The 27,895-nt window shown below is 39.4% G+C and overlaps 7 protein-coding genes and 4 non-coding genes across 12 annotated transcripts; 7 read left to right on the top strand and 4 right to left on the bottom strand.

Moving 5' to 3' along the window:
* Positions 1–1,502: 1,502 nt before the first annotated feature.
* Positions 1,503–3,473, bottom strand: LOC103855660 (putative sucrose transport protein SUC6). 2 transcript variants are annotated; one of them, XM_009132671.2, is made up of 3 exons: positions 2,206–3,473; positions 2,058–2,121; positions 1,503–1,970 (listed from the first exon to the last, which is right to left on the bottom strand). In XM_009132671.2, the coding sequence occupies exons 1-3, from the start codon at positions 3,403–3,405 to the stop codon at positions 1,801–1,803; spliced, it is 1,434 nt and encodes a 477-aa protein (XP_009130919.1). In that variant the 5' UTR covers positions 3,406–3,473; the 3' UTR covers positions 1,503–1,800. The 2 variants fall into 2 exon arrangements, with proteins under 2 accessions (XP_009130919.1, XP_033145038.1); XM_033289147.1 differs by having other exon boundaries at positions 1,503–2,121.
* A 378-nt stretch (positions 3,474–3,851) lies between these two features.
* On the top strand, positions 3,852–8,662 carry LOC103855659 (splicing factor SF3a60 homolog). Its single transcript, XM_009132670.3, has 12 exons — positions 3,852–4,000; positions 4,749–5,534; positions 5,866–5,979; positions 6,294–6,398; positions 6,539–6,681; positions 6,777–6,873; positions 6,947–7,111; positions 7,186–7,257; positions 7,371–7,532; positions 7,610–7,822; positions 7,910–8,056; positions 8,144–8,662. Exons 2-12 carry the CDS (start codon positions 5,361–5,363, stop codon positions 8,288–8,290), a joined length of 1,539 nt encoding a protein of 512 aa, XP_009130918.1. The 5' UTR covers positions 3,852–4,000; positions 4,749–5,360; the 3' UTR covers positions 8,291–8,662.
* LOC117133262 lies at positions 4,291–4,377 on the top strand. The gene has a single exon (XR_004457084.1). It is a non-coding gene; the product is annotated as a small nucleolar RNA snoR120 (small nucleolar RNA).
* LOC117133263 lies at positions 4,458–4,545 on the top strand. Its single transcript, XR_004457085.1, has one exon. It is a non-coding gene; the product is annotated as a small nucleolar RNA snoR120 (small nucleolar RNA).
* On the bottom strand, positions 8,617–10,427 carry LOC103855657 (protein SLOW WALKER 1). Its single transcript, XM_009132669.3, has one exon. It carries the CDS (start codon positions 10,338–10,340, stop codon positions 8,739–8,741), a length of 1,602 nt encoding a protein of 533 aa, XP_009130917.2. The 5' UTR covers positions 10,341–10,427; the 3' UTR covers positions 8,617–8,738.
* Positions 10,428–10,609: 182 nt separating this feature from the next.
* LOC103855656 (cyclin-B1-2) lies at positions 10,610–12,668 on the top strand. Its single transcript, XM_009132668.3, has 5 exons — positions 10,610–10,757; positions 10,983–11,698; positions 11,774–11,932; positions 12,020–12,198; positions 12,295–12,668. Exons 1-5 carry the CDS (start codon positions 10,721–10,723, stop codon positions 12,446–12,448), a joined length of 1,245 nt encoding a protein of 414 aa, XP_009130916.1. The 5' UTR covers positions 10,610–10,720; the 3' UTR covers positions 12,449–12,668.
* Positions 12,214–15,596, bottom strand: LOC103855655 (cytosolic sulfotransferase 1). The gene is made up of 2 exons (XM_033289057.1): positions 15,539–15,596; positions 12,214–14,311 (listed from the first exon to the last, which is right to left on the bottom strand). Exons 1-2 carry the CDS (start codon positions 15,594–15,596, stop codon positions 13,407–13,409), a joined length of 963 nt encoding a protein of 320 aa, XP_033144948.1. The 3' UTR covers positions 12,214–13,406.
* TRNAL-UAG lies at positions 13,156–13,235 on the top strand. Its single transcript has one exon. It is a non-coding gene; the product is annotated as a tRNA-Leu (tRNA).
* A 3,507-nt stretch (positions 15,597–19,103) lies between the features above and the next one.
* On the top strand, positions 19,104–19,210 carry LOC117133110. Its single transcript, XR_004456951.1, has one exon. It is a non-coding gene; the product is annotated as a small nucleolar RNA R71 (small nucleolar RNA).
* A 4,615-nt stretch (positions 19,211–23,825) lies between these two features.
* On the top strand, positions 23,826–25,237 carry LOC103855653 (cytosolic sulfotransferase 1-like). Its single transcript, XM_009132664.2, has one exon. It carries the CDS (start codon positions 24,105–24,107, stop codon positions 25,080–25,082), a length of 978 nt encoding a protein of 325 aa, XP_009130912.1. The 5' UTR covers positions 23,826–24,104; the 3' UTR covers positions 25,083–25,237.
* Positions 25,238–25,264: 27 nt separating this feature from the next.
* Positions 25,265–27,699, bottom strand: LOC103855654 (dnaJ homolog subfamily C member 2). The gene is made up of 2 exons (XM_033289155.1): positions 27,516–27,699; positions 25,265–26,915 (listed from the first exon to the last, which is right to left on the bottom strand). The coding sequence occupies exon 2, from the start codon at positions 26,845–26,847 to the stop codon at positions 25,426–25,428; it is 1,422 nt and encodes a 473-aa protein (XP_033145046.1). The 5' UTR covers positions 26,848–26,915; positions 27,516–27,699; the 3' UTR covers positions 25,265–25,425.
* Positions 27,700–27,895: the final 196 nt, after the last annotated feature.

The raw sequence follows: 27,895 nt of genomic DNA, 5'->3' as shown, positions 1-27,895 counted from the left end.
AATAAGCAAAAAATAAGGATATATTATGCTCTTTAAAAACTACTTTTTAAATACAATAATAAATTTTCTTATAGTTATTACCATATATATACTATTAACTAAAATAAAACTTAGAAGTACTTTGTTTAACCAATTGATTGAATTATAAAAGTAGACCCCTCAATTATAAGTTAATAAGCTTTTGAGTTAAGACTAACGTTATGAGGTGAGGATCTAAATGCGTCCAAGGATGGGTAACATGGGATTACAGCCGCGACCAGAGAGTAATTCAGTGCGGAGAAAAATGCTGTCTCGAACTCGTTATTACTTTGATATTCATGGAGTCTATGAATCTTCATTTCCGACACCACAAACCGAGGAAATCTCTATATTAAAAAACAAACAAAATTAAAACAAGATCACACCAGTAGAAAAAAAAAATGGAAAACAATATAACAAAAGGAAAATCATCGTTACAGGAGCCGATGGTAAAGGGAGCCCACTAATACGATCACACCGATGGTAAAAATCGCTCTCCAAAATCAACCCATAAGCGGTCAGGAAGGGCACTGCGGTAATGAGCCCTTGGATAGCCATGGAGCCTGTTAGCGCACCCATTCTTCTCATATTGCAGATGAAGTGCCACACACTCAGAGACTCTGTTCTACCGAGTAATACGGCAAGACGGAAAGTTGCATTCATCTGCCGGGTGAGTCTGAAACTCCAGCAAGTGTCGGCAAACTGGGTCAAGTGGATATCGTCTACCAGGCCGGAAATGTGAGCCTCCCAATTTACAAAGATATCCATGTTTTTTTTCTTTTTTTTTGTGAGTTGGTTTACCATATTCCGAAGGCGGAAAAGTTGCTTGTGGAATATGCTTTGACTACTTCTGTCCTATACGGAGTAGTGCCAATAAGTAGCTAGGCGACTACCATCTGCATATTGCCGAGGGTTAAATTTTATTCGATGATTTTAATTATTGTATCCCAAACCCAATCAACCCCTTTAATTTTGACAAACACATTTATTTTGATTGGGCATTGAGTTACATCAATATATATATATATATATATATATATATATATACATATATATCAATGTGATTGTGTTAAATATTAATATAAAGTTTCAAACCTAGACTTCTCTCTCTCTCAAAAGATTTGGTCAACCATAGTTCTAGTAGTATATATGAAATTTTATTTCAATTAAACTAAAATCGAAAGTTTCATTTCTCGTTCGGTATACACCGATCTATTGAGTTAAACTAATATAATGACCGACCGATCCAAAGAGAGAGAGATAGAGAGCGACTTGGCTATACCTTAGAGCACCATTAGTGGTACTGGTGCTTGAGAAACCCTCACTGAGGGTGCTCTTACTCCTCTTGTCAAAACTCTCAAATATAACTGTTATATATTCTACTCAACAGTTCAATGCATCTTTCAGATTTCATTTAAATGATCATATCCTAATCTCACATCCAGACATATTTCACATTCATTTAAATGATCACATGCTTTACCTTTTGTTTACTACCATTATGTTATGCATCTTTTGTGTTTTTTTTACAGACATTATATGAAACAGTGTAGCTTCTTCTGCGAGCATTGTTTTTCTAGGAAGAATCGTTTTAATGGATTTAATTTAATTAAAAAAAGAAAAAAAGACAAATGAATAGTTCATACCAAATATATGTAAAATTACAAGGTTTTGACAGACAGATAAACATAATTCAAACTTGGCCTTATAACTCTTTCTTGGTCTATAGGGGTATTAAAATACTAAAGCCGGCCGTGATAAACACACATAACATAGATCTAATCAAGGTAGAACAGTTATTGCCACTACACCACTGATTGCCGCTGCAATTGCTCCGACCACAAATCCTGGTAGGTTTCCACCTCCGAACCAAGAATCGAACTGTCCAGCTCCAAGTGACACCACCATTTGTGGTATCACGATTGCCAGATTTAGAACTCCCAGGGAAAGCCCTATACGTTGGGACATGGTAAAGTTGGTATGCTTGACCAAAACCCATAAATAATTAAAAAATATATATGAAAAGAAATTTAAAATACCTTGGCCAGCGCCAGAGTTGCTTGAGATTATGGAAGCTAGTGCAAACGGAATACTAAACGTAACCTATATTACCAACAGAATAAATTAACGAATGGATATATAATAAGAGTAGCAAAAAATGCGAAAGGAGACAAGATGGAGACTTACAGCAAGTGGAATACCAAGAATACCAAAGAGAGTCAATGCCCCAGCTCTAATGCCATCGGTCGGACCGGCTAAAACACCGGCGGTTTTCCTGTGAGCATCCGCCAACTTTGTAACCAAAACCGTCATGGCCAAACACACAGCAAGAATAAAGTTCACAACTCCCCAAAGCCGTTTAGCTCCTCCCATTTTCCGACCAATCCATTCAACACCAAGCGACATGAACCCAAGAACGATCGCATTTATCATCAGTCCCAACGCACCAGCGTGGACTCCCTGGTTGTAAAGCCTCTTCGAACTCTCGTTTCCGCTCGAGTCTCCACCGTACACCTCACGACCCATCCAATCAGTATCGAACAGAAGAAAAGGGAACCACGCGATCCAGTTCAACGCCGTGACTATTATTAACATCCACATGGGACGTTCCATCACCTTGAAAGCTCCAAAGACCTCCCCGAAGAAGGGCGTTTTCACGTCGGAGTCTGCTTCCTCCGGCGACCATTGCTTGTCTTTAACGTACCCTAACGATGAAACGGTGACAAACAAAAGTAAAATGATGGAGAGGAAGAAACAGCTCTTGAGATTGGCACAATAAATATCACAAGCTTCAGTCATCGTGAAGGGAAAGATCTTGTGAAGGTTGGTGTAAGAACCCGCCGCGTATCCCAATATGTTTCCAACCGCCATGAAGAACGAGAAAAACGCGTTTGCGGTCCGCGTTTTCCTCGCGTCCCCCGCGGCCAAGTCCGCGAGGAAAGCGCGGCAAGGGCCTTGGAGAGTGTTGTTAGCTACGTCGAGGATCCAGAACCCGAGAGCGAAGATGCATATCGCACGCACCTTCACTGTCTCCTCGAGTTTGTCTCCAAGTACTCGTCCGAGATCAGCGGCGTATCCGATCAAGATCCCCGCGACTGCGACGAGTACCGCTCCCGACGCGATAAAAGGACGCCGACGACCGAACTTGGACGTGCATCGGTCGCTGTAGTAACCGACGGTCGGCTGGACAAGCATGCCGGAGATGGGACCGCATAGCCAGATGAGGGACGACCACTTGTGTGGGATGCCGAGAAGCTGCACGTAGGGTGTGAGGAGAGATAGCTGTAACGCCCAGCCAAACTGCACCCCAGCAGCGATCGAAGACACTGAGATCATCTTTCTCATTGGCGACGGCTCACCAAGCTGATCAGTTTGGAGGGGACTCATGTCGGCTCACAAACTTATTGTTCTTGTTGTGTGTTTTGTGATAAGGAGAGGAGAGGATGTGGTTGTGTAAATGTATGCAAGGGGTAAAGGGTGATTTTTATTTGATTCTATTAATGGAATGCTTTCTATAACTGAATATTTGTTTTTTAATTTGGGAAATAGCTGTTTTGGGAAGTAAATATACATGTATTATAATGCTGTAGTGTATGTTTATCTGTATGAGATTTGTTTATTAATAAGGGATAGTGAAAACGTAAATGTTGGTTAAGAACTGTACTAACAAAAATCAGTTTAATTTTATCCATATTTTTAACACGTCGTAGACATTATTGGGCTTTACAAACGATGGGCTTAATGGGCCTACAATAAGTTTTATATGTAATAGGCCTTAAGTTGGACTAGGGTAAAAAAACACTGTCTCCACTATATATCGCTTTCTCGCTTCTCTTCTCAATTGCAAGAGTATTGGGAGCAAATTAGGGTTTATGTTTTCGAATTAGGAGTTTTCGATTGCGCAGCCCTTAAGATCGCCTTCCACAAACTCTCAATGGAAGCGTGTCGAGTCATAGCTGCGCTAAATCGAAATTTTTATAAGGTTTGTTTAATTAGGGTTCTCCTAGTTAACTTACCTGTCATCTCCCTTCCTGATTTTTTTTTATCAGCTCGAGGCTCTTCGACATTAGAATCTGGAATCAAGATCCCTATTCGTCGTACTCTTTGAATATTAAGTGTTACAGCTTTTAATCTGTTAGAGATAAGCGTTTGGGGATTTTCAGATTCTAATTCGACCATTCCGTATCTCGTGCTTCATTATCTGGTCGGATACATATTATTGTTGTTGGCTTTGATTGATTGTTCTGTTTTTTTTGTCCTGTCGGAATGGTGGAAAATGAGGAAGAAATCAAATGTGAATCAAGACTTTAATGTTTTTGAGACCATGTACCTTATTTGCTTATTGATATTCTGATTCCACCGGTTGAATTACTTGCTCTATTTAGTTTTATTGATTGATTGGCCTTGATTTTTTCTGGTTTTTATTTGTCGGAATGGTGGGAAGTGAAGAACAAATAGAATTGTGAATCAAGGCTTTAATGTTTTGACATCATGTACCTTATTTTGCTTATTGATATTCTGATTCCACTATTGAATTACTCTATTAGTTTTATTGATTATCTTGTTTTGCTCTAATATGATTCGGTTATTCTTCCATTTGTGTCTGATTTGATGTTGTTTATAACTTTTCAAACTTGTATTTGTGGAACTATTCTTTGTGTCTGAAAGCATTGGCCTATTAGTCATAGTGATTGAAGGTCTTAGGATGTAAGAATGTATTATTTACGCAGGAATAAGCAGGGCTTTCTTTTAACCAGCCGTGATTCTCAAGAACTTTCAGTCATCAACTGGAACTTGCTACTTTATTATCATAGATATGAGATTGCAATGTAGTAGCTCGTTTATTTACATTCAACCAATGTATGTAGCTCTTTTGTAATGTTGATCCGCTTTGTAAATTTTGCCAGTCGATGGAACTTGGTAGTAAAAAGTAACTAGCTTCACATTTCCATATTATACTCGCAATACAACACTAGAAGTGTCAATTAATTTTTCCTTGCAAGGCTTGATTATATGCCTCATTGTCTTGGATGAGATAATTAGCCAAATAGCATCAGTGATTCTCGAAAGCCTCAGTATATAACCTTATCGTCTTGGACTCTCAATAATTTAGTTAAAAAGTTGTTAACCGACGTCAGACCGGTCTGTAGCCACGTAAACCAGAATATTTGAAAAAGGCCTGTAGGCCCATCACAGGCAAACCGTCTAAGAAAAGCCCAAAGACACAAGCCCAAAACTTTCAGTAGGACTATAAATATTCCCGTCGAGATTCGTATTGGAATCTAGGTTCCGGTTAAGTTGTTAGTCTCAGAACAAAAAGAAGGAGAAGCGTAGAATAGAAGATGTCGTCGACTCTCCTCGATCAAATTCGCTGCAATCACGAAGAGATCGAAAGATTGGAGCGATTGGTTGTGCAAGATCTACAGACTCATCCATCCTCGAGCAAGGACAGATTAGTACAAGGCCACCGCATCCGCAACACGATTCACTCTATCATGCGCGCCATCGAGAAGCTCGTAAGTTTATGCTCTTCTTGCTCTAAAGATTAGATAATACTCAGCTTTTGTTTTTGGCTATTATACTTTGGAGCTTTTTAGGCTGCTAGGTTTTGAATCTATTTCTGTTTGTTTTTCTTTCAACAGGTTTGAATCTTTGCTATTGAGAAAAGGCTACAGAGGTTGATGTTGAATCTATGATTCTATGTTTGTGTGAGCAAATCGTGTTGATGAATTGGTTTCTGTTACTTATAAATAATCGTAGAGCCTTTTAACAGTAATTGATTTGTAGTTTGTATCAGTAGATGCCTTTGGGATTAAATCTAACAGTGATTCTTGTGCTGGCTGTTAGGTTGAAACTTATGAAGATAAGGATGGGGCTAGGGATGATGAGATTGCTGCGCTTGGTGGCCACACTGCCACAGGGGTTAATGTGTATAGTGCGTTTTATGATCGTTTGAAAGAGGTTTGTTTGCTTTCTATCCCTTTTGCCTTTTTTTTTTAATTTTTATTTCTCAAAAGTTACCATTGTTTCTAAAATAGAGTAGCTGACCTTTTCAATAGTATTGCTTAATCAAGAATGAGAGATTTAGCAACCTGTTAATTATAATTTCATTGATTATCTTAATCCACTGGTGATAGCCGATAGGGAGTTAAGAACCATGTTCATAAATTTCAGCCAAGTAGAGTGCTTGAATGGATTGTTTATCAACTGAATCCTTGGTATTTATTCTATCAGATATTGAACTAATTAACCTTTTTTTTTTTACGAACTTACAGATACGTGAGTATCATAGAAAGTATCCTTCTGGACCTCTTGCTGATGCCACTGCGGACTATGAAGCACTTCTGCAGGTGAAACCAGTTATTTCTTTCAGTGGAGAGGTAATTTTCTGTTTGACTTCTTATTCTTGAAACATTTTAACAGAGCTTTATTAGTCCTTTTTTTTCAACACTAGTACTAGCTTCATGGCAAATTATAGAATTTCTAAAATTGTTTAAATCTTCTTTGTGTGCTTGTGCAGGAAGGAGTTGGTCGGTACTTGGACTTGCATGATATGTATAACCAGTACATCAATTCTAAATTCGGGGACAGGGTCGAATATTCTGCTTACCTTGATGTCTTTTCTCATCCAGAGAAGATACCGTGCAAACTGAAGCTTTCAAGGTATACATTTCATTGAAATTTTGTTATATACTTAAGAAGCCTCCATATTTTTTTCTAGTACTGTATGTTAATGGCTTTCCTTGTTGTCCTTTTAGGCAATACATGAAGTACATGGAAGCTCTGCTAGAGTACTTGGTCAACTTTTTCCAGCGAACGGAGCCCTTGCAAGACCTTGACAAAATGCTTTCCAAGGTTTAAACTCCTCACTCTCTTTATCTTTTTATGCACTTTGATCTCTTGCCATTAATACGTTGGTTTCTTGCAGGTTGAGACTGATTTTGAAGAGCAATTTGCAGATGGAAAAGTGATAGGCTGGGAGAGCCACGGCCAGGAAAGTAAACTTGTTCCATCTGAGCATACTGTCATTGATTTTGGTTACTACACTACAGTTGATGAATTGATTGGTGTGGGACCTGAAAAGCTGAAGGAGGTAATGACCATGCTTCATGTTTTTATGATCACTGAAGAATTATTGATCTAATTATGTGTGTTTATGTGATTCAGGCGCTGGGAGCTTTGGGACTTAAAGTTGGTGGTACTCTGCAGCAGCGTGCCGAGAGACTTTTCCTGATAAAGGTTAGTAGTTCTGTTCTGTTCTTTTAGTATGTCTATGATGGTAGAATTCGTTTGTAGCTTATGTTATTACCTGAACTTATCTTATGCCCTTAATTGATTCTGTTTATGTTCAGAATACGCCTCTGGAAAAGCTGGATAAGAAACATTTTGCCAAACCTGCGCTCAAAGGGAATCAAAACGGAGATGCCAAAGCGATGCAGGGGGCCGACAGTAGTGCTAAACAGATTGCACTAACAGAGGCCAAAGTGAAGAAGCTCTGCAACTTACTTGATGAGGTTAGTTGATGGAAGTACATCTATTGTTTTCTCCTTAAGCATGTCAGATCTTTTAACTTTGTTTGTTGTTTGTATAGACAATCGAAAGGACAAAGCAAAACGTTGTAAAGAAGCAGGCCATGACGTATGAAGAGATGGAGGAAGAACACAAGGGGGAGGAAGAGCGGGCAGAGATAGAAAGTGATGATGAAGAGGAGGAAGGTGGTTTTTACAATCCACTGAACCTGCCAATGGGTGTGGACGGGAAGCCTATACCATACTGGCTCTACAAGCTTCACGGCCTTGGCCAGGTATGTAGTAAGAGTTTATTAGACCATCAATGTTATAATAATACTTATATGGACTACTCAAATTTTGTGTGTTGTTATTTGGTGTAGAAATTTAAATGCGAGATATGTAGAAACAAAATCTACAAGGGGAGAAGGGCTTTTGAGAGACATTTTAAAGAGTCTCAACACCAAGATGGAATGCGTTGCTTGGGAATCCCAAACACAAAGAACTTCAACGAGATCACTTCTATTGAGGTATATATTATCAAGGAAGAATACTTTGATGTAGCTTAAAGAAATAGTTTGTGTAATTTAATATTTTGATTGTTTGGTTTGTTTCAGGAAGCGAAAGAACTGTGGAAGAGGATCCAGGAGAGGCAAGGAGTTAACAAATGGAGGCCAGAGGTTGAAGAAGAATATGAAGATGGTGATGGTAACGTTTACAACAAGAAGACTTACTCTGATCTTAAACGTCAAGGTCTCATCTGATTGTTCACAATTCAGAGACCATTTGTCAAGTATTGTCTTTACATAAGCTCAACAACCTTTGTTTTGTTTTTTTCGATTGACTAATTACAAATCAAGGATATTAAATCGTTACAAAAGAGAATTCTTTAGTCATATAAATTTCAGATTATGCTTCTCACAATTTGACATTTTTGATCATTTACATTTACAAAAAGTATATAATATTTTTTGATTTCTCTAATTGTTTGTCATTTCCAAAGACATCATTTGTTCCCATGTTTAGCTTTGTAGAAATTCATTATAGAATTTGTGTAAACCGTGAATACATAGTTAAAAAAAAGCCAAAGAAGCAAACAAAACTTGTATTGATTCATCATCTCCCAGCAATTGAAATAAAACAAACCTTGAAATATAATCTAGAATAGCATTACAATAAAAACAAAGCATCCAAAAACCTTACATTGATTAATCATCTCCCAGCAATTCTCATCAAAGGAGCAATAACACCTTGAATCTCCAACAGAGACTGTTGAATCTTAATCTCCTGATTCACCTCCCTCTTCAGGTTCCTCAAAATCCCTTTAAACTCCTCCTTACCGTTAATCTCCTCACCTCTAGTCTCCAAAACCTTCTTCGTCAACGCCATCAACAGTTTCGAATACCTCTCCACGGTACAGTACCTCTGCAAGAAACCGAGCAGCAATCCCAATTCACCTTCCTCCAAATTCGACACGCACTTGACAATCTTCCTCCTCGCCACCAACTCCTCCATCACCGCCACCACGTCGGCCGGCTTCTTCTCCTCCAAAACAGAGACCAAAGCCTCCTTATGCCTAAACTTCTTCAGCAGCTTATCGTGCCTCGTCAGCTTCACTCCTTTACTCTCCTTCACCAAGTAATCATCTTTCGACGGCTTCTCGCTCTGCCCTCTCTGGAAATACCTGAAGTAACTCGGCCTCAACGCCCTTCTCCTACTCTCATCCACTTCACTCTTCACACTCCAAAAACTCATCACGCTAGCTTTCTTCTTCTCCTCCTCATCTCTCGCCTTCTTCTTCTTCTTCCCAGCAAACACCATACCGTTAGACCCTCCAACAACACGAACAGAGCTATCCGGAGAGATCCCAACGGACATTAAAGGAGCTGGAAACCTCATAGAGTAAGTAACCTTCCCCCTCCCGTAATCAAACACCTTCATGTAACCGTCTAACGAACAACTCACAATCCTATTCTCCCCTTCCAACCCCATTCTCCCAACAGATAGACACGTCACCGTTTTGTTATGACTCTCCATCGAACAAACCATCCTCCCTCCTCCGATCAAGTCCCACACCTTCACACTATTCAATCCCGCCGTCGCGATCATTCCACCAGACGGTAAATACACAATATCCTCCACAGGTGCCCCGTGGTTGATCTCAGCTATCCATTTAGAGTTCCCCACTCTCGCGTCCCACACCTTGATGGTATGATCGTAGGAGCCTGTAGCGAACATCGAATCGTTCACCGGAGAGCAGTCTCCGCAGCGAACGTAATCTTTATGTCCGATTAGATCGGAGATAACCGTACCCCCGGCGACGTCCCAGTACTTGACGACTCCGTCGTCCCCTCCGGACACGAGATGGAGCTTGTCGTGGACGGGGTACTTCACGAACCTCGCCGCCGCCTTGTGGGAGCGGAGGCTACGGAGAGCCATCCGCTCCTTGACGTCGAAGACCTGGACAGTCCCGGAGAGGTCGGAGGCGGCGAGGAGGGCTCCGTCGGAGCGGAAGGAGACGGAGGAGACGACGTCTTTGAAGGAGAAGCGGCGCGAGGTGGTGAGCGTGTTGGAGGAGAAGAGGGAGACGGTGGTGGAGTGCGCGACGGCGAAGGAGTGGGGGTGGATCGGGGAGAAGGCGACGGCGGAGATGGAGGATACGAGGTTGGGGATTGAGTGGGGTTTGAAGGAGGACCAGTATCGAGAGTCGGGAGTTTCGGGTTTGGAGAGAGTTTTGGGTGTTGATTTGGGCTTCACCGGGAAGATCTTCGATGGTTGGTGATCGTTGAGTCGAACTCGAAGCTCCTCCTCCATTGTTGCAGCAAGAGCTTGAAAGGTGAAGAGGAAGAAGAAGAGGAAGAGAGGCTGTTAGGGTTTAAGCGAAGCTCTCTCATACGACTCTTGTTAATTAGGGTTCATATACCTTATTTGGGCCTTTAAATGGGCTTTTTCATTACACAGCCCAACGGCCCAGTGCCAGCGCATTACAGTATCGTTGACTGTCGTCAGATCAAAAAACCTAATGATCCAACGGTGAGAAATAAAAGCCACCAAAAATATGACCGTTGGAAGCGAACCGTTGGCTCCTCCTTCATAAGAAGGCGCTCTCTCCCATCAGAATCTCTCAGTTCTCACAAACTCTTCTTCACCAAGAGAGATCCAAAGATCAAGAAGAATCTGTAAAAAGTTCAATAATGGCGACGAGAACCAACATGCCTGAACAAGCCAGAGGTAGTAGTTTCTTCCCCGTCTTTGTGTTTTTTCGTTGATTCCGATCGATCTGTGTTTTATTTAATCTGTGTTTGTTTGATTTGAAATTGAAATTCGTCGCAGTTTAAATCGAATCTGGGTTTCGTTTGATTTAGATCCGATCGGTTTAGAAAATATCTGAATTGATTTGATTGTGGTTATGAATCGAAGATCAGATTCATCATACGTGTTTCTTGAACTTGTCAGGTGTTAACAAGAACGGCGCCGTGAAGAATCGCCGCCCGCTCGGTGACATCGGAAACAACCTTGTTTCCGTTCCCGTGGCTCAAGGAGGGAAGCCTCAGCCTCCGATCAACCGTCCCATCACCCGAAGCTTCCGCGCTCAGCTCCTAGCCAACGCCCAGAAGCCACAGCCTCTTGCTCCAAGAAACAACAACCAAGAAGCTCAAAAGGCGGTTCCCAAGAAGAACCTAGTGATCAAGCTCAAGCCGCAACAGACCAAACACGTTGAAGTAGCTGAGCCACCAAAGAAGGTGGAGAAGAAACCAGCCGCTAAGGTGACCTACTCGTCAGTTCTCAGCGCTAGGAGCAAAGCTGCGTGTTCTATAACCGCCAAGCCGAAGATTCTCGATATTGACGAGTCTGACAAGGACAACCACTTGGCTGCTGTTGAGTACGTTGATGATATGTACGCGTTTTACAAAGAAGTGGAGAAGGAGAGTCAGCCGAAGATGTATATGCACATTCAGACCGATGTGAATGAGAAGATGAGAGCTATCTTGGTTGATTGGTTGTTAGAAGTTCACATCAAGTTTGAACTTAACTTGGAGACTCTTTACCTCACTGTCAATATTATTGATCGGTTCCTCTCTGTGAAAGCTGTCCCCAAAAGAGAGTTGCAGCTACTGGGAATCAGTGCCTTGCTTATCGCTTCCAAATACGAAGAGATCTGGCCTCCTCAGGTAACATATTAAATATTGATTTGTTTGGTCCTTTTGTGTGTGTTTGTATGTTAATGATTTGGTGTGATTGTGTAGGTGAATGATTTGGTGTATGTGACGGACAATGCTTACAACAACAAGCAGATTCTAGTGATGGAGAAGACCATCCTTGGGAACCTCGAATGGTACTTGACTGTTCCGACTCAGTACGTGTTCCTTGTCCGCTTTATCAAAGCTTCGATGTCTGACCCTGAGGTGGGTTGATATTTTCTGTAAAGTGTTAATTTTTCATACGGTTTATATTGGAAAGAGACTGAGTTTTGGTTTGGTTGTTGTCTATAGATGGAGAATATGGTTCACTTTCTTGCTGAGCTGGGGATGATGCACTATGACACGTTGAAGTTCTGTCCCTCCATGCTTGCTGCTTCAGCGGTCTACACAGCGAGATGCGCACTGAAGAAGTCACCAGCTTGGACCGAGACGTTGACGTTCCACACAGGATATTCAGAATCTGAGATTATGTAAGAACAGAGAATACTTGCAAGTATCTGTTTTTGTTTGTTGTCTATTAGTTGCAGACACTTATATGCTTTGTTCTTTGTTGTTGTGTGTTATAGGGAATGCTCAAAGCTTCTAGCTTTACATCATTCAAGATGCGGAGAGAGCAGGCTACGTGCTGTGTACAAGAAGTACTCTAAAGTGGAGAACGGTGGTGTTGCTTTGGTCTCACCAGCCAAGTCTCTCTTGAGCGCTGCTCCTCTTTCTGCTTAAGTGGGGGAGAGAAAGAGTCGTTCGTCAGTCTCTCTCTGATTCAATTCGAAGATTTGCTTTAAAAACCTCTTTGTTGTTGTTATGAGTTCAAAAAGTAATAATGAATTCTTTTATGAGTGAGTGACGGTTGTTTGTACTCTCGTCCTAGAGAAACAAACATGTCTGTATTGGTTTCTTCTTTTCTATAACTAATAGATAAAAAAAGCTTTCTGATGTTTGATTGTGTTTGCTTGCATCTTGCTCAGTAGCCTCTATTGTCGGTTAATTACAAATCCATATAATATATTAAATTTAACTATACCTTCACAAACTCATGCTCACACGTTCTGACAAAGTAGGTGAGAGGTGGTAACAACAACAACTCCAACTTAATACTCTGTAGCAATGATATCTCTTGACCAAATGTTATCGTCCTACATAGTCAAAATAAGTAGGATTGATAACTTTTTGCCTAAAGTATAATAAATAGTGAGCTCCAGAAAGTTAATCTATCATGGTAGTGAGAGCTTTGATTAACACATTGATACAATCTTTTTCTCCATGCTGTATCCAAATTACATGTTGGTGCTTGTTCAACACTGAAAGAACCTCGTTTTGTATCAGATTACAAAGTCTTCAGATTACAATCTTCTTCCCCAAGTAAATGGAAAGAAAGAAAGAAATATGCGATACGGACTAATAAAATACTCTTAGACAAAGTGCAACAAGACAGTTTGGCCGAGTGGTCTAAGGCGCCAGATTTAGGCTCTGGTCCGCAAGGGCGTGGGTTCAAATCCCACAGCTGTCAAATAAATTTTGTTTTTTTGTACAACGTAAAAACTTTATCCAATAACTGAAGAAAACCAGAGAATCTTATTACGTTCATAATAAATAGAAACACAACAACAGAAATGATAGAAAATCAGAGAATCTTATTACGTTCATAATAAATAGAAGCACACAACAACAGCAAATACTCTTAGAAACTCAAACCTGAACCTCCCAGTTTCTCCTCAATGATCATGTCGATTCTGCTCTCCATCTCCGGAGTGAGATGATTTTTCCAGTCACCGACTTCTCCTTTTCGGAAATAGAACTTGTAATCCACGCCGTTGACGTTTTTTCCGGACTTGTTGATCTCCAAGTCGCTAAGGCTACGCAGGGAGCAGAGCTCCAAGATCATGTCCACAGATCCGCTCTCTAATTCTTCCTCGGTGAAAGGACAACCTAAGAACTCCGCAAGTCTCTTGAGCTGAGCATAAGGCTCTTCTTTCATTTCCTCGTACTTCATGAACAGGACACGACTCGGATCTTCCAAGCTGCCTCTCCAGTAGCTGAGGACTTGGTCCCAAAAGGGACCGTAGAAGGTGACTCCACTGCACAACGACTCGAACAACGACTCGAGAATGCTTCTACTCGCTTCAACTCTCTGATACTTGCACACGAAATACCACATAGATATCAACACGTCCTTTGCGTTCCTGCACATGAACACAATCTTGCAAGGAGAACCCTTGAGTCCCTCTTTCAAGGTGTGCAAAGGCATGTGAGTCGCAAACAGCCTCGGGGATGATGAGTACTTGGTTAGGTCCGGTGTTGAGCTTTTGAGGTACAGATTGTTCTCCAAGAATGGTACTATGCCATGAGGATTATCTGACCGCAATGGATGGTTGAGAGGATCATCATCTTGTTGTTTAGATCTCTCCAAGAGGGCGACAGTGAGTGCCTTGAGCCAAGTTGTGCCGGACTTTGGGGAAGAAGCAAGGATTATATCGGTCTCTTGTGGCTGAAAATTGTTGTGGAAATTGATGACTGCTTGGAGAGTGTTGTAGTAATACCAGCTTCCTTGGTACTTGCAGAGCCTCCTTCCTTGAAAATCTTTGTCTGTAGGTGATGTTAGGAGTTTTCAAGGCTCCTAAGACAAATGTTGTAGTATAGAAGATTGTCGAACCAGTTCTGAGGGATATCAAAGCACTGAGAATGCAAGTACTCACTTAATCTAAGTGCAACCAATGATTTAGATGGGTTTTAAACTACTACTAAACTAGAATGCAATAACAGAATGATACTTTCTTAACTAAGGGAAAAGAGAACTCATGGGCATAGGGATTAGACCTTGGGTGATCAAGTATCGAATTAAGGATGGCAAATGATCAATCAAACTATCAACCTTAAGCCTAGACACAATTCTAAGCAAGCTCTATGTCTAGATGAATGCTCATTTGCTAACATATCTCAAACATCAAATGTCTTTGGTTGAATAATATGAAAGCAATCATTAATAACAAGTCTATTAGCTATCTTAGCATCTTTAACAACAAATGTCTTTGGCAAAGTATACTAAAAGCCTAGGAGAGTTGTCTCGGGCATTTCATCGAACACCTTTCGGGTGAGAAATGCCTAAGGATCAACTTTTGAGTGGCCAACTCAGAAGATGCATTATGATTACTCTACTAGCAAGGAAATATGAATGATCTACACTAAAACATCCTAGCTCTAACCTAATCACCCTTAATCTCCCTAACCCATGAATTCAAAAGATGATTACTCACTAATCTCCATGATTCCTCTTAAACCCATATTGGATTTTAGATTAACCATGTAGAGAAATAGATAAGAAATCAACAAGAACACAAGATGAAAGCAATGAAATCTGAATCAAAAGAGGTTTTTTACTAGTTCTTCCCTAGAAAAGAGATTATTCTTGCCTCCCTTGGCTTACAAAGTACTTAACTTAGGTTTAGAAAGTGTAAAACATCAAAACAAATGACCAAAAGGTCCCTGAAAAATCATAAGTTTCGTCCAAGCAAAACACGCGGAGGGACTTCGTGGTGTAGCTCCGAGACGTAGCTCTGGGTTGGGAGCTACCTTATGGTGTCGCTCTGGAAGGTCCCTCCAGGCCTATGTTTTGGCCTCCAAAGTGATGAAAAGGCGAGTGACGTAGGGGTGTAGCTCTGGAAGGTCGCTCTGGGTTGGGAGCTACCTTATGGTGTCGCTCTGGAAGGTCCCTCCGCGATGCTCGACCAGGATGGATATGCCTCTAGTAAATTGATCATAACTCCTTCATTACATCTCCAAATGACTTGAAACCACTTCCATTAGAAAGCTAACTCGATTTTCTGTGTCTCCACAAAATCTTAGCAACAGAAGATTTCTCTAAGGCCTCCATCCATGCTCATCTTTCACCCCATTTTGGATCATAATGCTCCCAAACATCTCAAATCACTCCATGGCACACTCCAGCACCTAATAAGGACAATGAATGCAAAATGCAACCTAGACATGGCTAAATCCTAATCTATATGATGAAAATGCTCATGGATGAATGGATAAAACAATGTAAATATGCAAGATATCAACTCCCCCAAACTTGTTCTTTTACTTGTCCACAAGTGAACTTTCTAGAACTCATAGGGAGAGAGGTTGAAGGTGGGAGCACATAGCCAAAAGAAACACAACTAGCACACTCTCTTATTACACTCTAGCTTCTCTAGGCCTATCTTAACTCTTTTTGTTCTTACACTCATCATCAAGCATCCACACATTCAAATCAACCAACTCTCACATTCATTAAGCACAAAACATCAGGTGAATTCTTGCAAATGGTCAGTTGGTCCAAGTCATTTGGTTGGGTAAGGGAAGGCTTTTATTCAAGTGATTCAAGAGATTCAAAACATATGATCTTTAAGGTGGTTTACTCTCGAAACAAGTAGCCTTGACATTGCACATAATATATCTAAGAAAGGGATCAACTCATGCATACAATGCTCAATCTCCATTGTTCTACCCTTTTCCCAAACATACAATTACACAATCATTCCCAAATGTCAAACCCAACTCACATCTCTCACCAAAAGATCCTAAGAACATCAACTCTTTCTCTTTGAAATCTACAAGGGATTTTTCACAACCTCAAAACATTTCTTAGCTCTTAACAACTTTGCTAGCCCCCTTTTTCTTTTTTTTTTTTTTTTTTTCGTTTTTTTTTTTTCCTTTTTTTTTTTTTTTTTTTTTTTTTTTTTTTTTTTTAGGCTGGGGGCCAAGACTTTTCAAAACTTGAGCTAGAGGCTTCTCTACTTATCCCAATAAAACAATTCACTTAAGCACAAAGAGTCTATTCTTTTCCTTTTCATTCTCCCAAATCATAATCACAACACTCACCCCCCACCTATAGCTAGACAATAGAGTGCCCAATCTAGCAAGAATGAAGATCAAGCATTGTCGTTCCCGATACTCTCAACATTATGCACATGTAAGACTTTCCGAAAAAGGCCTCACTCATCAAACAATGAAAGCTTAAAAGGAGGGAAGGGTTTTGGGAGTGGTCTACCACTAGAGTTTGTCAAAATAAGATTGGCATAAAGGATGTGACAACTCAAGTGTGTATAGCCATGACTCAGTACACAAGGGACCATGAGCAAGAAGCATTAAGTTCGTTCAGTTCAAATAAGGTTGTAGTTGGCTTCAAAGACTGAGTTTCAGCAATCAACAAGTTTCAGGAAGAGTTTTCAAGGCTCGAAACATACAAGTCTTTTTGAGAGGTGCAAAAGCTACTCAGGTGCAACGTAGTGTTCTTTACAAGGCATTTAAAATCATTGCTCCCAATGCAAGTGAATGCAACCTATATGCTCTAGACTCTCCTAGAAATGCAAATGATGCAAACTAAATGATTGATTTTTTTTTTTTATATGCAAATAGGTATGCAATGCATGACTCAATGAAACAACATCAAAGCAAACATGATCAAATACTTGGTACCTCCCCCAAACTTGAGTTACACAGTCTCTGTGTTGTCAAGTAGAGAGAGAGATACCGAAAAGAAGACTAATATGCAAAAATAAAATGGTATATACAGGGAGTGTGGTGGGTTACCTTCTATGGGGAATGAGTAGAGGGAGATGATCCCTCCTCGTCGTCCTCAGGTGGTAACTCTTCAAGGTGCTCATCAGCAGGAGTGTCCATCTCTTCAATGTAGAAGGCTTGCCCGAACACAGTTGGTTTCCTCATTTTCCTCTTGATGTCAAAGTGGAGGATGTTCTCTTTACCCAAATGGAGATCAATCGTGCCTTCCTTCACATTAACAATAGCTCCTGCTGTAGCTAAGAATGGTCTTCCTAGAATCAATGGATCTTGAGCCTCCTCACCCATCTCAAGCACCACAAAATCTGTAGGTATCTCATACCTTCCAATCTTCACAGGGAGGTCCTCTAAGATGCCCACAGGATACTTCACTGAACGATCAGCTAACACCAGAGAGAGTCTACACTTCTTGTACTGGGTGAATCCAAGCTTCTTTGCAACAGACAAAGGCATCAAGCTGACACTAGCTCCCAAATCGCAGAGACTTTTCTCAAATACCATAGGTCCAAGAGCACAAGGTAGTGTGAAGCTTCCTGGATCCTCTAATTTCTCTGAACATCAAGCCTCTGGATGATGGCATTGCACTCATGGGTAAGAATCATCATGCCTTCCATCTCCTTCTTCTTTGCAGCTACAACATCTTTCAGAACTTGCTGTATTGAGGAATCAACATAAAAGCATCGATGATGGGCATTGCAACCTGAGCTTCACTCATTTGCTTCTCAAACAGAGCCTTGTATTTCTCTAGCAGCTGCCTCTTGAATCTACCAGGGAATGGAAGTTTGGGTTCATAGGGAGGAGGAACAAAAGAACTTTCACTTGCTGGAGTAACAACTTCACCATCTTTTACTGTCTTCTTCTCTTCCCCAACCTTTCCTTTACCTTTGGCTTCCACTATCTTTCCAAGATCTCGTCATTGATCTTCTCATCAACAATCACCACTTCATCATCTATGTTGATGGCAACCCCCTCACCTAGTTTCTCAGCATCCTTGGTGAGGGTTTTAGGAGGTAACTGTTTACCACTCCTAAGGGTGATAGCTTTGGCCTCCTTGGGGTTTTGGTCAGACTTTCCAGGTAGAGATCCTTGCTGGCGATTCTGGTGAGTGTTCATGGAAGCAAACTGATTCTCTAAATTCCTGACTGTAGAAGCAAGGTGAGAGAATTTGTTGTTGAGCTCATTGTAGCTCCCATCAATCTTGGTATGAAGGTTCTTCAACTCATAACCAACATGCTTCTCACTTCTAGTCTGAGACTCCAAGATTTGTTTCAGTAAGGTATCAGTGCTGCTCTCTTGAGGAGCAGAGGAACCAGACGAGGGGTTTTGCTGAGGCTGATAGCTGCCTTGCTGGTTGTTTCTAGGCGGATAACCACTCTGTTGGTTGTTGGGATAGGATTTCTGTTGGTAGTTGTTGTACTGAAAGTTGGGCTCCTTTTTGTACCAGCTACCATTGTTGTTGATGAAACACAACTCTTCCTGACCTTCCAAACCCTCAACCTCATTGACAGCAAGTGGATCTTCCTGCTTGGAGTTACCAACAAACTTCAGCTGCTCTTGGGTGGCTTTTTCAGCAATGAGAAGGTCGATCTTGTCTTCCAAAGCTTTGATCTCTTTCCTCGTCTGCTTATCATCTGTTCTACTGCCTCTGTCGTGGTCTCCACTGTAGACTGCATCACTCTTTACCATGTTATCAACCAGCTCTTCTGCATCCTCCTCAGTTCTCCCCAAGAAAAACCCATTGCTAGCTGTATCCAGTCTGGCTCTGTACTTAGGAAGAGCACCACGGTAGAATGTGCTCAGCAAGCTCTCCTTAGAAAAGCCATGGTGTGGGCATTGAGCTTGGTAGCCCTTGAATCTCTCCCAGGCTTCACTGAAGCCTTCCAAGTTCTTCTGTTGAAAGCTGGAAATCTCGTTTCTCAGCTTAGCAGTTCTTGAAGTAGAGAAGAACTTCTCCAAGAATGCTTTCTTGCAGTCATCCCAAGTGGTGATGGAGTCGCTGGGTAGAGACTTCTCCCACTGACGTGCTTATCCCCCAAAGAGAAAGGGAATAGCTTGAGCTTTAAGGCATCTTCGGACACACCATTGGTTTTTGACAACCCACAGTAGCTGTCGAACCTGTCCAAGTGATCAAATGGATCCTCTAGAGCCAAGCCATGATACTTGTTGTTCTCGATCACATTGAGGAGTCCTGATTTGATCTCAAAGTTGTTGGCTGCCACAGCTGGTGCTCGGATTCCCAATCTATGACCATGAATGTTGGGGCGGTCATAAGTGCCAATGGGTCGCGCTGCTCGCTGTTGGTTTTGAGGTATGTCTCCCATATCAGTATCCAATCTCTGCAAGTGAGCCTGTTGCTCTTCTTCTCTTCTCTTTCTAGCACACTCTCTCTCTAAAGCTCTGATATCTGCAGCTCTTGGAACTAGGTTTGATGGACCCCTGCTCCTCAAGTTCATACACCTGTAGATTAAAGGGAGGTGAAGAAGAATCAGTAACAAAAGAAAATAAAAATGACTTAGTCTCAAGCAAGTGACTAAATCTCAATGTTTAAATCTACTCAGAATTTGGCAACGGCGCCAATTTGATGTTAGGAGTTTTCAAGGCTCCTAAGACAAATGTTGTAGTATAAAAGATTGTCGAACCAGTTCTGAGGGATAACAAAGCACTGAGAATGCAAGTACTCACTTAATCTAAGTGCAACCAATGATTTAGATGGGTTTTAAACTACTACTAAACTAGAAAGCAATAACAGAATGATACTTTCTTAACTAAGGGAAAAGAGAACTCATGGGCATAGGGATTAGACCTTGGGTGATCAAGTATCGAACTAAGGATGGCAAATGATCAATCAAACTATCAACCTTAAGCCTAGACACAATTCTAAGCAAGCTCTATGTCTAGATGAATGCTCATTTGCTAACATATCTCAAACATCAAATGTCTTTGGTTGAATAATATGAAAGCAATCATTAATAACAAGTCTATTAGCTATCTTAGCATCTTTAACAACAAATGTCTTTGGCAAAGTATACTAAAAGCCTAGGAGAGTTGTCTCGGGCATTTCATCGAACACCTTTCGGGTGAGAAATGCCTAAGGATCAACTTTTGAGTGGCCAACTCAGAAGATGCATTATGATTACTCTACTAGCAAGGAAATATGAATGATCTACACTAAAACATCCTAGCTCTAACCTAATCACCCTTAATCTCCCTAACCCATGAATTCAAAAGGTGATTACTCACTAATCTCCATGATTCCTCTTAAACCCATATTGGATTTTAGATTAACCATGTAGAGAAATAGATAAGAAATCAACAAGAACACAAGATGAAAGCAATGAAATCTGAATCAAAAGAGGTTTTTTACTAGTTCTTCCTAGAAAAGAGATTATTCTTGCCTCCCTTGGCTTACAAAGTACTTAACTTAGGTTTAGAAAGTGTAAAACATCAAAACAAATGACCAAAAGGTCCCTGAAAAATCATAAGTTTCGTCCAAGCAAAACACGCGGAGGGACTTCGTGGTGTAGCTCCGAGACGTAGCTCTGGGTTGGGAGCTACCTTATGGTGTCGCTCTGGAAGGTCCCTCCAGGCCTATGTTTTGGCCTCCAAAGTGATGAAAAGGCGAGTGACGTAGGGGTGTAGCTCTGGAAGGTCGCTCTGGGTTGGGAGCTACCTTATGGTGTCGCTCTGGAAGGTCCCTCCGCGATGCTCGACCAGGATGGATATGCCTCTAGTAAATTGATCATAACTCCTTCATTACATCTCCAAATGACTTGAAACCACTTCCATTAGAAAGCTAACTCGATTTTCTGTGTCTCCACAAAATCTTAGCAACAGAAGATTTCTCTAAGGCCTCCATCCATGCTCATCTTTCACCCCATTTTGGATCATAATGCTCCCAAACATCTCAAATCACTCCATGGCACACTCCAGCACCTAATAAGGACAATGAATGCAAAATGCAACCTAGACATGGCTAAATCCTAATCTATATGATGAAAATGCTCATGGATGAATGGATAAAACAATGTAAATATGCAAGATATCAGTAGGAAGTGAAGAGATCAGTTTCTTTGTTTCTTCACTTACCTTGTCTTCTCTCAAGTTCATTGGAAGTTCATTGTCAGCCATTTTAGAAATGTGTGTGTTGCTTCAAAATGCAAACACATCTATTTAACTCCTCATGGATGGAGCTATCCGATTAATATTTTGTTTTATGGTGATTTTTATTATAAGCAAATTAAATATGTTTTGGATTATTGTCATGTGCAACAACTAATCAAGCAATTAGAAAATTGCAAATTATTTAATTCCTCATGGGAAGATGGAATGCGAATTAATATTTTGTTTTAAAGTATAGAGGTTACTAGGATAAGACCCGCGCCTTGCGCGGGATTAAGTTATTATTTTTATTATATTTTGGAGAATGAAACAATAGTTTGGCTTCATTTGGATTACGGGTGTTCAATCCGGATATCGGGTTGGTTTCGGTTCGGTTCGGTTTTTTCGGTATTTGGTTAGTAAAATATAACTACTATTCTAAATCCATATTTATTTTGACTTTAGTCTTTCACATACTTTTGAAAGATTTCAACTGGACGACTAAATTGATCAGCCAATCTTGTTGCTTTAAATCATTAGTGTTTATATATATATATATATATATTATTTAGTTTGAATATTTATTAAATAAAAATTCATATGCGTTATATTTTATGATCATTTGTAACTTATTATAACAAAAAAATAATCTATTGATCACAAAATTTTCAGAGTGGGAATATTCAAATTTCTAATAATATATAGACGTTTTGAAAAATTCAAATATAACATATAAGAAAAAATATAAATATTTTTATTATATATTTAATGTGATTTTTTAATATCTTTCAATAATATAAAATTAAAAAAAAGAACTAAGATACCAAAATTGTTATCAAATATTTATTATTCATAATAATTAATTTTCATATATACGTTAATCATATTAGGTAATTTCGTAGCTTCTAATTAAGGAAAGTGCAAAAAAAAGTTTGGTAGATTATTTATCAATTCGATAGTTAGTTTAATAAAAAATATAATGTAAGTCAAGATGGACCAACCTATTTTTCTAAGAATAGTATATTTTATATAGTCATTTATTAAATGAGAATTTATAATCATACAGTTCTATGATCATTCATATCATTTTATAACTGAATATTTAAATCATCGATAACAAAATTTTCAATGTGAAATCTTTAATAAGTTTATAATTTATAAATGTTTTTGAAAATTCATTGAAAGTTTTAATATTAAAATATTTATGTAATCTTATGGTATATAGTATAATCTATATATATATATGTTTATTATTAAATGATATTTTTTACTCATATGGTTTTAAAATAATGTGTATCTTCTTATAATATTAAATAAAAGTTCATATTAATAGAATTTTATGATCATTTGTAACTTATTATGACAAAAAAATAATCTATTGATCACAAAATTTTCAGAGTGGGGATCTTCAAATTTCTAATAATTTATAGACGTTTTGAAAAATTCAAAATATAACATATAAGAAAAATTTTAAATGTTTTTATTATATATTTAATGTGATTTTTAAATATATTTTAATAATATAAAATTAAAAAAAGAACTAAGATACAAAAATTGTTATCAAATATTTATTATTCATTATAATTAATTTTCACATATACGTTAATCATATTAGGTAATTTCGTAGCTTTTATTTAAGGAAAGTGCAAAACATTTTTTGGTACGTTATTTATCAATTCGATAGTTAGTTTAATAAAAAGTGTAATATAAGTTAAGATGGACCAACCTATTTTTCTAGGAATAGTATAATTATTTATTAAATAAGAATTTATAATCATACGGTTCTATGATCGTTCATATCGTTTTATAACAAAATATTTAAATCATCGATAACAAAATTTTCAATCTGAAATCTTTAATAAGTTTATAATTTATAAATGTTCTTGAAAATTCATTGAAAGTTTTAATATTAAAATATTTATGTAATCTTATGGTATATAGTGTTTAATATATATATATATATATATATATTTATTTTATTATTAAACGATATTTTTTACTCATATGGTTTTAAAATCATGTGTATCTTCTTATAATAAAAATGTTAAACCGTTGATCATTAATTTTTAACATAATAATTTTAATAGTTTTAGTCATTTATTGTCGTTTTTAAAAATTCAAAATATAACATATACGAAAAAATCTAAATTTTATTTTTATAGCTAATTTGATTGTTTAATTTATTTTAATAATATAAAATTAAACAAAAAATGATGGAGGAGATATACATTGTTATCAAATCTTTATTATTAAAATCATTAATTGTCATATATATATTAGTCATTTATGGTAATTCCGTAGGTTTTATTTAAGGAAAGAAAATATCATATCATATCATTATATCATATAGTTTGACCAACTTATGTATCTAACAACATATAAAAATCGAATGTGGACCTACTTATTTTTCAATTGAATGTAATTGACTACCTAATTGAGTGCCACCTATGCATTGGGACCTCTTTTAATTAATACAAAATTGAGGTTACATCTTTTCAAATGTTCCTCAATTAATATATAAGGGATTATTGGAAGCTTTATATTTTGGATTCTTATTTGTTGTAACGTGTAACAACTACTAACAACTAATCATTCAATTAAAATATGCAAATTATTTAATCCATCATGGGAAGTAGGAATCCGATTAATATCTACTCTATTAAAATAGTCACAAAAAAATCTACAAGATCTTGGAATAATTCATTAACAAGAGAGGAACATGGATCACAATGAACTTCCAGCGACCGTGAGAGAAGACTACATAAGTGAAGAAACAAAGAAACTGATCTTTTCACTTCCTGTGAACAAAGATTCTCAAGGCAACCTCTGCAAGTACCAAGGATGTTGGTATTACTACAACACTCTCCAAGGAGCCATCAACTTCCAGAATCATTTCCAGCCACATGACACCGATGTAATCCTTGCTTCTTCCCCAAAGTCCGGCACAACTTGGCTCAAGGCACTCACGGTCGCACTCTCGGAGAGATCTAAACATCATGATGATCATCCATTGCTGTCAGATAATCCTCATGCCTTAGTACCATTCTTGGAGACCAAGCTCTATCTCCGAACCTCAACACCGGACCTAACCAAGTACTCATCATCCCCGAGGCTGTTTGCGACTCACATGCCTTTGCACACCGTGAAAGAGGGCCTCAGGGGCTCTCCTTGCAAGATTGTGTACATGTGCAGGAACGCAAAGGACGTGTTGATATCCCTGTGGTATTTCAAGTGCAGGTATCAGAAACTCGAAGTGACTAGAAGCGTTCTCGAGTCCACGTTCGAGTCTTTCTGCGGAGGAGGCAACTTCTACGGTCCCTTTTGGGACCATGTCCTTAGCTACTGGAGAGGCAGCTTGGAAGATGATCCGAGTCGTGTCCTTTTCATGAAGTACGAGGAAATGAAAGAAGAGCCTTGTGTTCAGCTCAAGAGACTTGCCGAGTTCTTAGGTGTTCCTTTCACTGAGGAAGAAGAAGAGAGCGGATGTGTGGAAAAGATCTTGGAGCTCTGCTCCCTGCGTAGTCTTAGCGACTTGGCGATCAACAAGACCGGGAAAACGTCTAGTGGCCCGGACTACAAGCTCTGTTTCAGGAAAGGAGAAGTTGGGGACTCAAAGAATCATCTAACTCCTGAGATGGAGATGAGAATCGACATGATCATTGAGGAGAATCTGAAAGGTTCAGGTCTGAGTTTCTAGAGTTATTGTTACTCCTTCCATTTCATTTAACTAATCATTGTAAAATAAAATTTTCGTTTCGAAATAAGTGTTTCACATTGTTATTTTGGTTTGATGACCAACGTTCTTGTTAACACAAACCAAAATATGTTTGTATTGTTTCCTTGTTCAAACTAGTATGTCACGTTTTGGTTCTTAGGGGAAGCCACAAAAGTGAATAAAAATTAGAACAAAAATAGACAAATAAGAATAATTCGTTTGTTGTCAAAACACTCGGAAATAGCAGATCATGATATGGTATATGAAAAATATTAAAGGTAGCAAACAAAAATTGAGTCTTCTCTCTGTCAAAAACCAAAAATTCTCAGACCATTGCAGCAGCACGAGGGCTCTGAGTAGCAAATCCATTAGCTTCTACATGACCATTCTGCTTAACTTCTTCTTCTTCACTCTCAGTTTCATCATTGTTCCCATTCTTGAGCACCTTTGCCAGCTTCATCCCTTCCTTGTTCTCCATCTTGTCGCACAGGTTCCTCAGCTGCTCGGTGTTTAGCGACATGCAGAGATCCTCCACGTATGCAACAGAGATGCCAAGCAGACGCTGGGACAGAACAGGTGCGGAGAGAGTCCTGAGCCTACTTCGTTCCTTGGAACGAAGCTTCTTCTCCTTCTCCTTGTTTTTCTTTTGCTGCTGAGCAGCCTCTGCAGCGAGCTTAGCTTCCTCTTCTTTCCTCCTCTTCTCCTCCTCGATAGCTGCAGCAGCTTCTTCTTCCAGCTTCTTCTTGGCCATCACTTTCTCATCCTTCTTTGCCTGCTTCTTCGCCTTCTCCTCCTCCTTCCTCTTCACTATCCTCGGGTCCTTCTTATAAGCGTTGTCAACAAGAGTCCTTATCCGAGCGTACTCCTCCTTCCTAGCCTTCTGAGTCTTCCTCGCGTTCTCTCTCTCCATCCACCTCTTCTCCTCGCGCGAATCCGCCTCCTCGAGATCGTGCTCCTCCTCCTCGGGAAACTCTCTCCAGCTCTTGAAAGCGTACCAGAAGTTGTAGTAGCTGTCAACCTCTTTAACCGGCGTGTTCTCGTCTCCCAAGTCCGGCACACGAGTGTTAACAGACCACCTCGCGTTCCTCTTGAACGCTGGACCAAACACCTTAAAGAAGTCCTTGGGAGCACACTCGCTCGGGACCTCGTCATCAAACTCATCAGTAGAGTCGAATATTCTCCTCTTAGTTTTGTCCATGAGAACCTCATACGCTTCTTGGATCAGCTTGAAGTGAGACTCAATCGCCTCCTTCTTAGCTTCCTTCGCTTCCTCGCTCTCCTCAGTAAGAAGGAGAGCAGCAGCAAGCTTATCAGGATGATGCTTCAGAGCAGCGTCGCGGTAGCTTTTCCTAATCTGATCCTCTGTAGCGAGATACCTTAAACTGCCCAAACCAAGCAACGCATAGTGATCATGCTGTTCCTTGACTTCCTTACCAGACTTATTCTTCTTCTTCTTCTCCTTGTTGCTGCTACTGTTCTTGTACGTTTCATAAGAAGGAATGTCTTCAACATCGTTTGCTACTTTCTTGGGAGATGCAGAAGAGGTATCTTCTTTATCCTCCACGACTTTCTTTGCACAGCCACGGAGTTTGAGAGCAGCGGAATGAAAGGAATGACCAGCAGGCTCACGGTTTAAAGCCTTCACAGGAAGACAATTGGAAGAAACATACAACGGCTTCCCCTCAGAAAGCTCGTTGGAATAAGTAAGCAGCTTAATAACAACAGAGTTACTCCTTAAACTCTGCATGATGATACACTTTGTAGGATCCTCCAAAAATCAACCAGAATCCAAAAAGTGAGCACAAACGTTTATCCCTGTAACAAGTATTAAAAGAAAGTCACAACAAACTTCTCAGCCAGCAATATACATAAACTTGTAGAGAACACATCAGCTTCTACATCAATAAAGATAGAAACTTTTTCTTTTTTTATAATTCAGACATCTTCTCAACTGAACTCTCTTGTAACAGATAGCTAGATACAAAACAGAACCAAGCAATCAAAACACACACAGTCATAAATTGAAGAGAAACAGCTCCTAACCCCTAATTACAGTCATTATCTTCGCCATAAACAATAAAACATATTAAAAAAATAGCTTTCGTCGTTACAGTAAAGCTCTTTAAGCAAGTATACAGTGTAAGATATGTTTAAGCGAAACTAAGAAACCCTAGATTCCTGTAAAACAGAGCAGCTAAGTGTTAAAACAGAACCAAGCAATCAAAAACACAAATTTGAAGAGAAACAGTTCCTAAACCTTAGTAAGAGTTACTAATCTTCTACATAAACAATTAACACATGAAAAAACCCCTAGCTTTCGTATTTTCAGTATAGCGAAGTAAGAAACCCTAATCGATCCATAAGATTTTAAGACATGAACTCGAACAGAAGAAAAGGAAGCAGCTTTTTTCTTACCCAAAAGCTTGAGCTTGCCGTCGCAGTTTATCCTCCGAAGTTATCGCTGGCGAAGACGAGAGAAAGTTCAATTTTTGTTTCAGGAGGAAACGGCGGCGGAAGCTCAATGAAGAGAGGGAAAGAGGAGAGAAGCTAAAGAGAGAAAGTTTGCTTAAAAAAGTGGCAAGTCTTCTCCTAAACCTTGTTGGGTTTACATTTTTTTCGTTATTTATATGTTAATAATACTCACAACACTGAGGGTTTGGACCTAAAACCCTTATTTGTTTATAAACCCGATATTGTTATGGGCTTTGGCCCATTAAAATAAGAACTACATATAGACGTGGCTCATGAGATATTTAATCAGATTTCTCAGTGTTCGGTGGGAAGTATTCAACATG

Source organism: Brassica rapa, chromosome A03 (genome assembly GCF_000309985.2).
Source record: "Brassica rapa cultivar Chiifu-401-42 chromosome A03, CAAS_Brap_v3.01, whole genome shotgun sequence".
NCBI classification, from domain to species: Eukaryota; Viridiplantae; Streptophyta; class Magnoliopsida; order Brassicales; family Brassicaceae; genus Brassica; species Brassica rapa.
This window is presented reverse-complemented; position numbering and strand designations above follow the sequence as displayed.

Bases quoted from the DNA above. Each gene is read 5' to 3' on its own strand.
- LOC103855660 (XM_033289147.1), bottom strand. From the start codon at position 3,405: ATGAGTCCCCTCCAAACTGATCAGCTTGGTGAGCCGTCGCCAATGAGA. The intron at 2,122-2,205 runs GTAAGTCTCCAT...TTGGTAATATAG, and splicing joins TTCTTGGTATTCCACTTGCT to GTTACGTTTAGTATTCCGTT.
- LOC103855659 (XM_009132670.3), top strand. From the start codon at position 5,361: ATGTCGTCGACTCTCCTCGATCAAATTCGCTGCAATCACGAAGAGATC. The intron at 6,682-6,776 runs GTATACATTTCA...TTGTCCTTTTAG, and splicing joins TGCAAACTGAAGCTTTCAAG to GCAATACATGAAGTACATGG. The intron at 8,057-8,143 runs GTATATATTATC...GGTTTGTTTCAG, and splicing joins ACGAGATCACTTCTATTGAG to GAAGCGAAAGAACTGTGGAA.
- LOC103855657 (XM_009132669.3), bottom strand. From the start codon at position 10,340: ATGGAGGAGGAGCTTCGAGTTCGACTCAACGATCACCAACCATCGAAG.
- LOC103855656 (XM_009132668.3), top strand. From the start codon at position 10,721: ATGGCGACGAGAACCAACATGCCTGAACAAGCCAGAG. The intron at 10,758-10,982 runs GTAGTAGTTTCT...TGAACTTGTCAG, and splicing joins CATGCCTGAACAAGCCAGAG to GTGTTAACAAGAACGGCGCC. The intron at 12,199-12,294 runs GTAAGAACAGAG...TGTGTGTTATAG, and splicing joins TATTCAGAATCTGAGATTAT to GGAATGCTCAAAGCTTCTAG.
- LOC103855655 (XM_033289057.1), bottom strand. From the start codon at position 15,596: ATGGAGGCCTTAGAGAAATCTTCTGTTGCTAAGATTTTGTGGAGACAC. The intron at 14,312-15,538 runs GTTAGCTTTCTA...CATCACCTACAG, and splicing joins GTGGAGACACAGAAAATCGA to ACAAAGATTTTCAAGGAAGG.
- LOC103855653 (XM_009132664.2), top strand. From the start codon at position 24,105: ATGGATCACAATGAACTTCCAGCGACCGTGAGAGAAGACTACATAAGT.
- LOC103855654 (XM_033289155.1), bottom strand. From the start codon at position 26,847: ATGCAGAGTTTAAGGAGTAACTCTGTTGTTATTAAGCTGCTTACTTAT.